The sequence below is a fragment of the Vigna unguiculata genome, chromosome 5 (assembly GCF_004118075.2).
Source record: "Vigna unguiculata cultivar IT97K-499-35 chromosome 5, ASM411807v1, whole genome shotgun sequence".
NCBI lineage: Eukaryota > Viridiplantae > Streptophyta > Magnoliopsida > Fabales > Fabaceae > Vigna > Vigna unguiculata.
Window position 1 is genome coordinate 2,636,220 of NC_040283.1, and position 12,721 is coordinate 2,648,940.

General features: G+C 27.0%; 1 protein-coding gene across 1 annotated transcript; it reads right to left on the bottom strand.

Annotated features, from left to right (window-relative positions):
• Positions 1-5,970: 5,970 nt before the first annotated feature.
• On the bottom strand, positions 5,971-7,776 carry LOC114184897 (phenolic glucoside malonyltransferase 1-like). The gene has a single exon (XM_028072286.1). The coding sequence runs from the start codon at positions 7,686-7,688 to the stop codon at positions 6,228-6,230; it is 1,461 nt and encodes a 486-aa protein (XP_027928087.1). The 5' UTR covers positions 7,689-7,776; the 3' UTR covers positions 5,971-6,227.
• Positions 7,777-12,721: the final 4,945 nt, after the last annotated feature.

Below are 12,721 nucleotides of genomic sequence, written 5' to 3' on the forward strand. Positions count from 1 at the left end.
TGGAAATCATAAGTTACAATTTATTTTTAAAATAAATGCAAATCGAGGTAAAATCTAAATTTTCTAAATTTTTCAACAAACAAAATTGAAATAAAGCTCATGCTTCAATAAATATTCATTAAAGTTTAATAAGTTAAATCTATGAATGAAATATATTTGTTTGCTTCCTCATTCCAGTCCCACGTCTTAAAAATTTCAGAGTACAAAAAATATTTATAATTTAAAATTAAAAGAATACATAATGATAACTACCAAATATTTTTATATAAATATTAATAGTTTCTCCTTTTTTATAGACAAAATTAGTTATTTTTTTAATTTTTGTTTTAAAAATAATATTACATATTACACTTTTTTGAATCTGATTAATTAATAATTTCTTACTAATAAAAAATGCAAATAAAATTATTTACTTTAAATACATTTATTTACCAAATTAAAAATTAAAACTTTTTTTTACTTGGCTTGCTAAATATGCTTTTAATACTTTTCAAAAAATACTTTTCATCTTCTAGAAATTAAAAGATGTTAAGGAGAATAAAAACAACTTTTCAGTTTCTTTCAACACTACTTTCAAGATAAAAATTTGTCTCTTCCAACACATTTTTATAATCAATTGGCATTAATTATGAAGAAACCAACAACTTTTTTAGTGTCTCAATATAATGTTATATTTGAATTTATTGTATTATAATTTTAAATGGAAAATATTTTAAAAAATCTACATACCTTCTTGAAAAACTTTTATACGGGGTCCAAAAATCTTCTCACATTCCCATAGAGTAAAAGTCATTTTGATTGACCAAAATCTCTAATAGTATATAATCTAATATATAATTATATACAATTGCAAAGCTACAATACTGTTTTGAGTTCTAATGTGCATTGTCCCAAAATACACATCATTGGTGGTCTTCATAATTAATATTTTGAAGTAAATATGATAAAATAACAACTTTAGAAACTTTTACAAAGTTTCTTGGAGAAGGTAGCTAGTTTTTATAAAATAAATCTAATTAAAGAACGTAATATAATAAATTAATTAGGATTTTGTGTGGAATTTACGGATATTACATGATTGAAATGTTTTGTAGAATAGAGAGTAAATACTTTAAAATATAATATTAAATCTTATTTGATAAGATAATATTTACTATTTCAGAATTTTTATAGTGAAGTAAATGCAAATCATAAACTACATTTTATTTTTATAATAAATACAAATTATAAAGGCATAATCCAAGTTTTTAAATTTTTGAACAAACAAAATTAAAATAAAGTTCTGACTCCATGAATTTGTCTCATTAATGATAACATAGACTTTTAAAAAGTTCAAAATAGAAGAAAGATTTATAACTAACAAATATTTTTTATATAAGTATTAATATTTTCTCCTCTTCTACAGAAAAATTATGTATTTTATTAATTTATTTTAAAAATAGTCATTACATATTACACTTTTCTTAAAATCTGACCAGTTAATAGTTTCTTAAAATTACTTACCTTAAATATATTTAATTACCAAATTAAAAATTAAGACTTTGTTTTTTTTACCTAGCTTACTGAAAAATATATTTATATTTTTCAAAATCTACTTTTCATCTTCCAAAAATATAAAGATGTTAAGAATTAAAACATTTTTCCAGTTTTTTCCAACACTACTTCCAAGCTATATTTTTTCAACCTCTTAAAGAACTTTTCAGTTTCTTCCAACCTACTTCCAAGATATATTTTTACGGCTTCTCAAAGATGAATGTCTTTGTCATTAAATAACATTAAATATTAGAAACCAACAACTTTTTGTGTTTCTCATTGCAATGTTATATATGAATTTATTGTATTAAAATTTTAAATGGAAAATATTTTAAAAATCTACCTACCCTTTTAAGAGAGCTTTATACAGTTTTCAAAAATCTTCTTAAATTTTAACGTAGCTTATTGAATGAACTTTATAAATCAACACTTACATCTTTCAATATAAATGTAACAAATATACAGAATAAATGGAAAACTTTTCGTCTTCCAAGAATTTTTCATTTTGAATTATGACTATTTATTATGAACAACAACAATCATGATTTGTGGGACTCAATGAATCATGAAGTATCAATCAAACACATAATTAAAGTTTAAGACATTCCCGAAAAATATTATTTATCAATTTTAAGTATATAAAAAATATAAAAATTTTATATCATCATGTTGTTTTTTGAGATGTTATATGCTTCTTTATTTATTGCTAATGATTAATACAAAATGCAAAATCTTCTTCTATTAATGTGCTTGAAAACCGATTGATCTAATATTACTTATTATGGTTGTATTCTTAACTTTATATCAATTATGGTTTTAAAATATTGCATTGGAAACCAAAATCTTCTTCTATTAACGTGTTTGAAAACTGATTGATCTAATAATACTGATTATGGTTGTATTCTTAACTTTATATCAATTTATGATTAAATTTATATATTAATTTAAGAATAAATTTATATTTATGTAAGACTAATGTAATATTATCATTTTATATTTTTATATAATATTACATTACATTGAATTTACATTGGAAACTATTTTTTTTCATTTAATGTCCTTCGAAACTGAATTTTTCTTATAGTTGATTTTTGTAAACACCAAGCAGTAGATAATATTAGGTAATATATTCCTTCCGTGTGTTTTTAGAATAAATTTCAAAATTAATTCATTTATCGTTTTTAAGTTGTGAAAAATTAATCATAATACATATAATAATATTAATAAATTTTGGATTCAAATTTGAAATCGTAACTGACAGTAAAAGAAATAGAATGTGATAAAAAAAATTAAATTTAACATTTAAAATGAAAAATATATACAAAAAGTTAATTTTTGGAATAAATACTTTAATATTTCTGATAAAAATATATAAATTCAAATATTCAAAAAATTTGATGACCCATAATGATATAATAATATATTATAAAATCTAATAATATGTAACAATGTAAATATAAAATATAATAATATTAATATAATTAAAATATAAGGTAAAAATTAAAAATTATTTTTTTTTAACTTTTAAAGATATGGAAATAATTAACTATTTTAATTTCAATATTATTGCAAGATTAAAATTCATATATTGTGAAAATTGAAATTCGAAGTATATACAATAACATTTCCTCTAAAAGCAATTACCAAACTGAAACTTTAGAATGAAAGTGGTACTATTTGACTAATTAAACAAAAAATATATCAATAAAATTTAAATTTTAACATTAAAAAAAATTGTAAAATAGTGTAAGTTTTTCAATAGATTCTTATAATGTCTCTAAACAACTTTCAAATATTTTTAACTTATAAGAAAGGTTTGTATTTTATATTTATCAAAATCTGAAAAATGATAAATTAAAAAAATTTAATGGAAATACATTAATATTAACAATTAAAAACAATAAAAGTTAAAAATATGATATAGAAAATAAACAAGTAATATAATATTTAGGAACAAAAGATCTATGGTTCTTAATAATATAATAATATATTAACATATTAGTCCTAATATAATAATAATAGTAAAAATAATTAAAATATAGTGTAAAATAATAAATAAATAATTGTAAAATTTAAATATGAATTTTTAAATATTTTTAAATATTTTTAAATATTTTTCACGTATTTTTTGACATTTTACACAAATTTAAACAATAATTTAAAAAATAATTTTTATAACATAGACATTGGTATATCATTACAAGTTAAAATTATACATTCTTAAAATTTTTAAAGATATAAAAATCACTAATAATGTCGATTTCAATATTTTTTTTAAATTAGGATATATATTGTCAAATTTGAAATTCAAAATATAAAGTAATAAAGTTTGAATTTAAATTCTAAATTTTAAAAGCTATGAAATATGGGAGCAAAGTTAAAATTTGAAATTCAAAATCCAAAAAAATTGTAAAAAAAGGACTCCAATAGAAGAGTCTATCAACGTCTAACCTTTGTATTTTTGCATAGTGTACTATTTATATTTGTCTACATTTTGTAAGTTTTGATTGTTTATTATTTATATTTTGTTTGCAGTCTAACATTTGTATCTTTAAAGAATCTACTATTTATATTTAGGTGTAATTAGTCGGATAATACTCACTTTTGTTTGGATATGTTAGTTTCATACCCACTTTTACAAAGGTGTCAATTGGGTCATAACTTTGGAAAATATATCTCAATCAGGTCTCTTTGAGAAAAAAAATATTAATGCCATTAATGGTATCGATATTTAGAATGACTTACAAGAGTTAAAGGAACCTAATTGAGACATTTTTTCAAAAGTTCGGATTCGATTGACACATTTTTAAAAGTAAATACCAAACTGACACATCTGAAGAGAGTGAGTACTATCTGACTAATTAAACATTACATTTATATGCACGATCTATCATTTGTAGCTTTATATCGCTTACTCTTCACATTTTTGTATCATCTAATGTTTGTATCTTTATTAAGTCTACTCAACAATTTTTATATCGTCCATCATTTTTATTATTAGATAAACAACTATTATATTTTTCTACATTTTTTACTCAATATTTCATTCAAAATTAAATTTAATTTCTTAATTTTAATTATCTAAATCTTAATATATTATTTAAAATAATTATATATAATACATTTTATTAAAAATATATATAAATAACTTAAATACATTTTTATTATAAAATCAATTAAAATATTATTATTGAATTTTATAAAATAAAATTTATATTAAATTTTAATTATACTTTTATAATTTTAAATTAATTTAATAAATATACTGTAATTTTTAATTTTAAAATTCGATATCCCGTGTATACTAGTAGTATTACAACAGCAAATAGTTTTTTTTGACAGCTGTAATTTGACACAGTTATGAAAAAGAAAGAAAGGAGCATGTAACATATTTTGGGATTCCTGGACAAACCGACACCCATCACAGAGATATCATCTCGCCAATACTCTCTTACCTATTCATCATGATTAATAAATTTATTTATATATTTTTTAGACATCTTTTAAGAATTTAATTTTATCTATATACTCATATATAATTTAAAGATTTGTTTAAAATGAATATAATTTTATATAAGCAAATCATTATGAAACTTATAATTATTAAAATAATAAGGTAAAAATATGGTTTAATCCCTAAAAATCGAACTTAATTTAAAAATAATTTTAGTGAACTTTGGTCACTATTTGATTTTGTACTTTTAAAATTATTATATTTGATTCCTATAACAATTCTATTCTAACAAATCACATGCCACTTATTTTTATTTTTTATAAAATAAATATTAACTTCATTATAATCCACATTTTTAATGATTAATAAACACATTTGTTGTTCATAGGTTGAGAATTTGATTTTTGGGGGAGGGGCTTCTCAACACATGTACCACGTGTTTTTCTTTTCCTTTTTTTCTTTACAATTTGAAAAAACCCCGCTTTTTAAAAATCAAATTCCTATTGATATTTCAACATCAGAATTTAATTTGCCAGGAAGTCAAATTCTAGTCTGATTATTTTAATTTTGTTCTAAAATTCAAAAAAAGAAAGAGTGGGAGGAGCTATTTCACGTAGTTATTCGAAAACCGAATTTTCAACAAAAATAATAAACATGCCTATTTTCGAAATCTAAATGAAAATAATTTTATTTAAGTAAATTATTATGAAACGAATTTATTTTGGGAAAGAAATCTTTAATTCTCTTTGTTTTATTAAAGTTTTAACCAATAGAAAGAGAAGAAGTTATCATTTTCACAGAGGAATCATTGGGTACACTTCGCATTGATAACTTATCAATATAAAAACCAGACATACAGGTAGAAAAATGATATTGGGACCACCATTTTATTTATATATATATATATATATATATATATATATATATATATATATATATATATATATATATATATATATATGATTAGTATAAATAGAAAATGATTATATCAATGATTAAGTATGGATTTCTTAACTTCACCTTTTATATAATAATGCAGAAGTATCTAATATTTTGGTGAGTTAGACCATTCAAAAAGAACTAGTAGAAAGTAAAATTGAAAAAAAAAGTAGATATACGATGATGAAACTCACTGAAAGAGGATTTTTGTAGCAAATGCAGAAGACTTTTGGTTTTGTGATAAGGAAGAAAAGCGGAAGATTGTCGGCAGATTCTTGAATTTCAGATATGTCATGTTGAATCACTCATCTGTTAATCCTCCACGAAACAAAGTGGCAAATAGATCCATCACAGATCTCTTCAGAACAACGCCAACTTCAACACCACCTTTCTCATCTCTCTTCTCTGCCAATCCAATTGTTAGGGCTCTATCAATCGATGCAATCTCCACCTTTGAAGGCTTTCCCCAACCAAAATCATTCCCATAAACCCCAAAACGGTTTGACCCTGCAATTCCTATGATTTCAATTCCCTCTTTTGCGGAAGCTGCAAATCTAGCAGCAAAAGTATCTGCGTCATGAAAAACACCCTTATCTAACATCTCTTTTATTTTACTATGAATACTTTTGGCAATAATAACAAACCCTTCTTCCTTTATAAATGCTGACGGTTTAGCATCCAAGAAATTCCCCCACACACAGTTCCCAAAATAGTTTTCAGGAATTGGAGGCTCCAACCTGGCCCTGCAATCCACACTGAACCCACCAGCAAACCTATTTTTCTCCTTTTCAACTCCGTGCCAGGCCTTCGCAATGCAAACCACAGCATAAGCGCAGGTTACAACAAAAGTCGACAGTTTGGTTGGTTTTGAAGAAACCGTTGAGTTTGAGTTTGGTTCTGCTTCAACTATGTCTACACTGTCCCACTTGGACAGCACCCAATTCTTTAATCTCTCCAAATCTGCTACCGTGAGGACGAATGTCCCTCGGACCTGATCCTCCAATCTTGGAGGGAAAGGTAGAAGCTTCAAGCATCTTTCTTCCCTATTTTCACCTGGGAACGAATTGATTACGAGCTTAGTTAAATCGAATGATGCGTTGAACCCTAACTCACTCGGGCTTTTTATGACTGTTCTGTCAAACAAAGGCTCCAATTCTGGAGCCAAAGATGGTAACGATGATGGTGATGACTCAGAGTCATCATCACTGGTTTTACACAGAGAAGCCCAAGCTTTGACGAAAAGAGTTGAAGATTTTCCGTCAAGGACGGCGTGGTGAGTGCTGATTCCTATGGCGAACCCTCTGTTAGGGAACAGAGTGATTTGGAGAGCCATAACAGAGGCATGAGAATCTGAGGATTCCAAGTGAGGCACCAAACAACGTAACTCTGACGCTTCTTTGGGTGTGTTGTCCAACGCGTGGTCAAAATCGGCTTCGGATTCTGCAAGCACCACTGAAACGGCGTCGCCTGGGGTGTACTGAACGACGGGTTTGGAAGAACCATTGGGCCACAGGACGTTGCCGGCGAGAGGAGAAAAGTGATGGAGGGTGTGAGAGAGTGAAGTTTTGAGGTTTGGAACAACTTGGGTGTAGAAAATGGATGGGTTTGAATGGGTTACAGGGAGGGAATAGAAGAAGATGCGTTCCACAGGGTGAAACCTCAGCCAGAAGAGGTCGAAGAATACGAGAGGGAGGGATGTTTGGGGTGCAGAGGGTGGAGCAACACTGCACTGTTCATGGATTTTGAGGTTTTGGGAAGCCATGTGAAGAAAGTACAGAGTGTGTTGCTTTCGAGATTAAAAAGAAAAACAAGGGTGAAGCAACAATGTTGGTCCATACGTTAAATAAGCAACAGTATTCTTTCAGTGGTGTCATACGCCTATATATGTTTTTTTTAATGTTATTTTAATTATTAAATTTTGATAATTTTTTTTTATAACAAGAGGTATAATCTCTTAAGTGATTTTGAAATATTGAGAATGAGAAAATGAAAAAAAATAGAAAATTAATTAGGAAACTAATTAAATTTGTTTTAAAAATAAAAACTTTATAAATTTAAATATAAAATTTTAAATATAAATTCTAACATTTGTCTATAAATTATTGATATATAAATATTTAAAAAACAATATTTAAATAAAGTTCAATGCAAAATATACATTTAAATAAACTTAATTTTGTTAAAAATATCAATTATAATAAAAATATTATTTTAAAATTTATATAAAAATTAAATTTGATATAAGGATGAAATTGATTTAGTTTTAAAAAAATTGGAACCAAATTGAGACAAAATAATAAATACAGGGACTACATTGAGACTTTTCACATCCAACAGTGACACGTGGCACCATCACTGCCACATCACATTGTGGCACAATATCAGATTGAAACATGGCAATTTTATTTTATTTTTTTAAATTATTAAAAAAATTAAAAATTATAAAAAATTATAAAAAAAATTTAAAAATCACGTGTTGACACGTGACACATAGTTAACATGTTACTGTACAACTAACGAAATGGAACCGATTGCAACGAATTTTCAAAAATAGAAACTCAATTGAGTCTAATGAAAATAGGGGAACCTACTCGAGATTTCGTCACAAAAATGGGGACATCTGAAGTGATTTAACCTTAGTAAAAAGATGTAAAATTTTATTACTTTACTTTTTAAGTTTCATTAAAAATGTAAAAAATTATTTTATTTAATAATTTTGTCAAAAAATTATTTTCTTATCATAAATCAACAATTTTGCAAGTTGTTTTGACGTCTAGAGGTGAATTAATTTAGTAAAGTGTAATGTTATTCACTAGACATGTTTGGTACTAATTCTAAGTGCCTAATATTATTTCCTGTATGTTGTTGGTTAAAATAGTATTCTAACTAAATATAAAATTTAGATAGACTAAAATTTGATTAATTATAAAATTTGAATATTTTTATATGTATATTAATAAGAAAATAGAAAGTAGTAAACCTAAGTTTTATTTTCCTTCCCATCATAATCATTTTTAAAGAGTTTTTTATTTAGATTTAATTAGCTTTTTCATTTCTATAACTAATATAAATATTCAATTTTTTAAAAATATTTTTTTATTTAATTGAGTATAAATTTTATTTAAAACGTATAGTGTTGGCCCTTCTGATAAATCAGCAACAACATCCTTTTGATGGTGTCATATTTCAATGTATTAAATTTTTATTTCTTCTGATTTTCTTTTTCATCCATTATCTCCTCCTTACTCTTCACATTATTTATCCATCTCCTTCTTCATCTTCCATTCCTACACCAACTCTCCATCTCTTTTCTCCTCCATTTCTTTCATCTCCTGTCAACCTTCATATCTGGTGCACCTCATCTAAAAATTAAACAATCATTGTGTTCATTTAAGGCAATCACTATCCATCGCCCATTATCGTTCATGGTTGCCCTATGCTGCCATCAACCTCCTTCATCCAATGACGAATACAATGATCATTAATTTAATTCGTATTAATTCGTTTGTTTTGACAGAGTATTTTAATGAAATAATTTTTTTTTCTGAAAAATTTAGATTTTTTTATAATAAAATGTTTTATTTGGATAAAAAATTAAAAAATATTTTTTGAAGTATTTTAATTAGTTAAATTAGTAGAAATTCAAATACTCTCAAAATAGGTAGAATTTGGAATTCTTCTCACCCAGTCTCACATTCTAGATTCTCTAGAAGAGTTCTCAATTTGACTCAATCCATAGGACTTGGTTTTGACCCACATGGGCTAGGACAAAAAAAGTCCACATGGTCTAAAAACCCCACATTAAAGAAGCCCACAGAGTCAAAAACTCCACAAAAGCCTTGTGCTTAAGGACCGACCCATGTGCTTTATTCTTAAACATGAAAAATATATTCTTTTTTAAAATAGATTATTAAACATTTTTACTCGACCATAATTCGGGTCAGGTCGTCTTGACACTTGGGACTAGGTCTTCGAGCTGACCTACGAATCTACTTAGGTCGTCAGGTCGGCCCATCCCATTTGGGTCAATGGTCTGGCTTGGTCCGACTGGGTCGTCGAACCCATCTGGCCTGACTAAGTCATCGAGCCTGTTTAGTTTTAAGGACTCAATAGAGTACAAAAGTTAGAAACACAATTCGAACACATTTCTCAGTAAATATTAGAGTTGTTTACGCCGTTTGACACATTCTCGACTCAATATTCACTGAGAAATGTATTCGAAACATAAGAAAAAGTTAACAAAATTGAGTTAAAATGACTATATTCATTCATTTCTAAAGTTTAGGGACCAAAATTTATCAAAGTTTTGACCAGGGACGAATTCCAATTTTGAGTCAAAGTTCAGGGATTAAAACCATACTTAACCCTTAATTTATTTGTCATACGGACACCTAAAATATTAAAATGAATAATAATAAATTAATAATTTAAGTGAAATTGAATTTATTTTTTTGAAATAAAATTATGAAACTTAACCTTATACAAAATAACGTACAAAAATACGAGAAAAACCTTTAACTAAAAAAAGTCAAGTAAATTTTTCAACATAAAGTCTTAAAAATAAAAAATAAAATCTAAACGGCTAGCCTGACATGTGAATGAATTACACAAGCCATAGGTTGAAAGTCTCCCTTTTTTTTTTCTTTTTTTTTTAACGTTTATTATTAAAAAAATACATATTTCCTACTAATTTTTGTTTTAAAATTTTTTTCATAGGAAATACTTACAAATTTTGTTGTGAAAAAAAATTACAAGAAATTGTTACTAATTTTTTGCAAAATATTGTATAAAACACTTTTTACAACAAATTTTGTAGAAATACTTGCAAATTTTTTAATTTTGTAGAAAATGATTATTCACGAAGGAATTACCTGTCAATTAAGATTCTTAAAAATAATGACAAGAAAAATTTCTTGCCTTTTTTTAACAAATTTGCAAAAAAAAATCTCATACAATATGAGAATTTTTAATAATGATTTGTATCTGTTTCATGCAATTGTTGATAAAAGTTTACACATAGACTAAGAAAGCTATGCCAATCCACAATTTAATGTTAGAAGTTTGTGAAATTTTTAATACTATATAATTATAATAATAATAATAATTATTATTATTATTATTATTTTGTTCTATTTTCTTTGAACTTGACCATTATGTTTGTGTTGAATATCCTTGCAAGCTCTATATTGTAGAATTATTGTTGGATTGGTTATTCATTTTAATGGAAAAAAATCGTGATTTATCAAAAGTATTTGCCTGCCAGGTCCATTGTATATGTATCTTGATAAGAAAAAGTAAAAAATGTGGCAAACCAACGGCTTCTATATCTATACTAAGTTATAGGCTTTCCATCATCATCATTCTTGGAGAGCTTTTTATTCACATAAAAATGAATTTAATAGGATTATAATTCTTCAATTTGAACTTTCTTTTTTCTAGCAAATTATTGACATACTTTCTCTATAAAAAAAATATTTTTTTAAACTTACCACACTAATGCATTTTAGACTTTTTACATCGCAGTATATACTCGAGTTCTCGAGCAACCGAAACATATAAACATGCGGTATTTTAATATATTTTTTCATTTACCTCACTGAATATGCCTCGGTTCTAATTGAACCGAGGCAGTAAAACCTTTACGCTTCGGTCAAGCTGCCAACCGAGGCATATTAGCTTCCTAATAATAAAAAAAAAATTAACATGGCAATATGCAGTGGGACTTCGTAGGGTTAAAAAACTCCAAACCATTTCACTGCACAGTGTCGTCCCTTCTTCTTCTTCTTCTTCGAGAATCCAACCACTGTGCGTCGTCCCATTTTGCCTGCACCGTCGCTGCACCGCCGTCGCACCATTGTTGCACCGTCAAAGAGGCATTTTCGGCGCCAGGTGCTAAAGATCTGGGTCGAAGTCGAGGCTGTTGCACGCAATGTGGTGCGCATTGTGGTTCCACTTCCACCAAGCAATGTTGAGTCCGACGAGAACATTGCCAGAAAGGATCTGGATGGCGCGGTTGAGGCGGCGATTGAGCATGACGTTGTAGTGGCCAGAGTCATGGCCAATCCAGCCGCTCTGAATCCAGAGGAAGCCGATGCTGTGGAGAATGCGGGGAGGAGGGCGACGGCGGACCAGAACCACTTCTTCTGCTGGAGGAGGGACTCGAGAGCGGCGAGAGCGGAAGGGATTAGGGTTTACACATTTTTTATTTATTTCTGATACGCAATAGGTCTCGGTTTGACAGAAACCGAGACAGTAACAACTTAATATGCCTCGGGTTCATAACCGAGGCATAAAGAACTAGCTTTTTACCTCGGCAGTATATGCCTCTGTTGTTCACCCGAAGCCAAAAGGTGAAAATAACTGTTGTTTTTTTCCTTCCCTGCATTGGTGCCGATTCAAATATATCATCATTGATCCGAAAAGATCATGTAAAGAAGTGAAAATGACATATGTGTGTGCTTTATAATTTATATAATTTTTAGAATAAGTTTAAGTGTATATTAAACTTAATTTTGAAAATTTATATTAATGGTACAATAAATTTTAAACAAATATATATTACAGAGAGATGAAGGGGAGAAGAAGAGGAAGAAAAAAAACACACCAAAATTAGGTTATAAATATGATAAAAACTAACTTACATCAAGTGGAGGAGTAACTTTCTAAGCAGTGTGGACCTATATGGATAAAAACAAGTATCAGCATAAAAAATATATGGAAGAGGGTTGTTAATAGAAAATTTGTGTATGAACACTTTTTCAATCTTTCTACAGTTATCTATCACTTCTTATTGGT

What these genes read in the sequence shown, in the direction of transcription:
- LOC114184897 (XM_028072286.1), bottom strand. Translation starts at nt 7,688, where the DNA reads ATGGCTTCCCAAAACCTCAAAATCCATGAACAGTGCAGTGTTGCTCCA.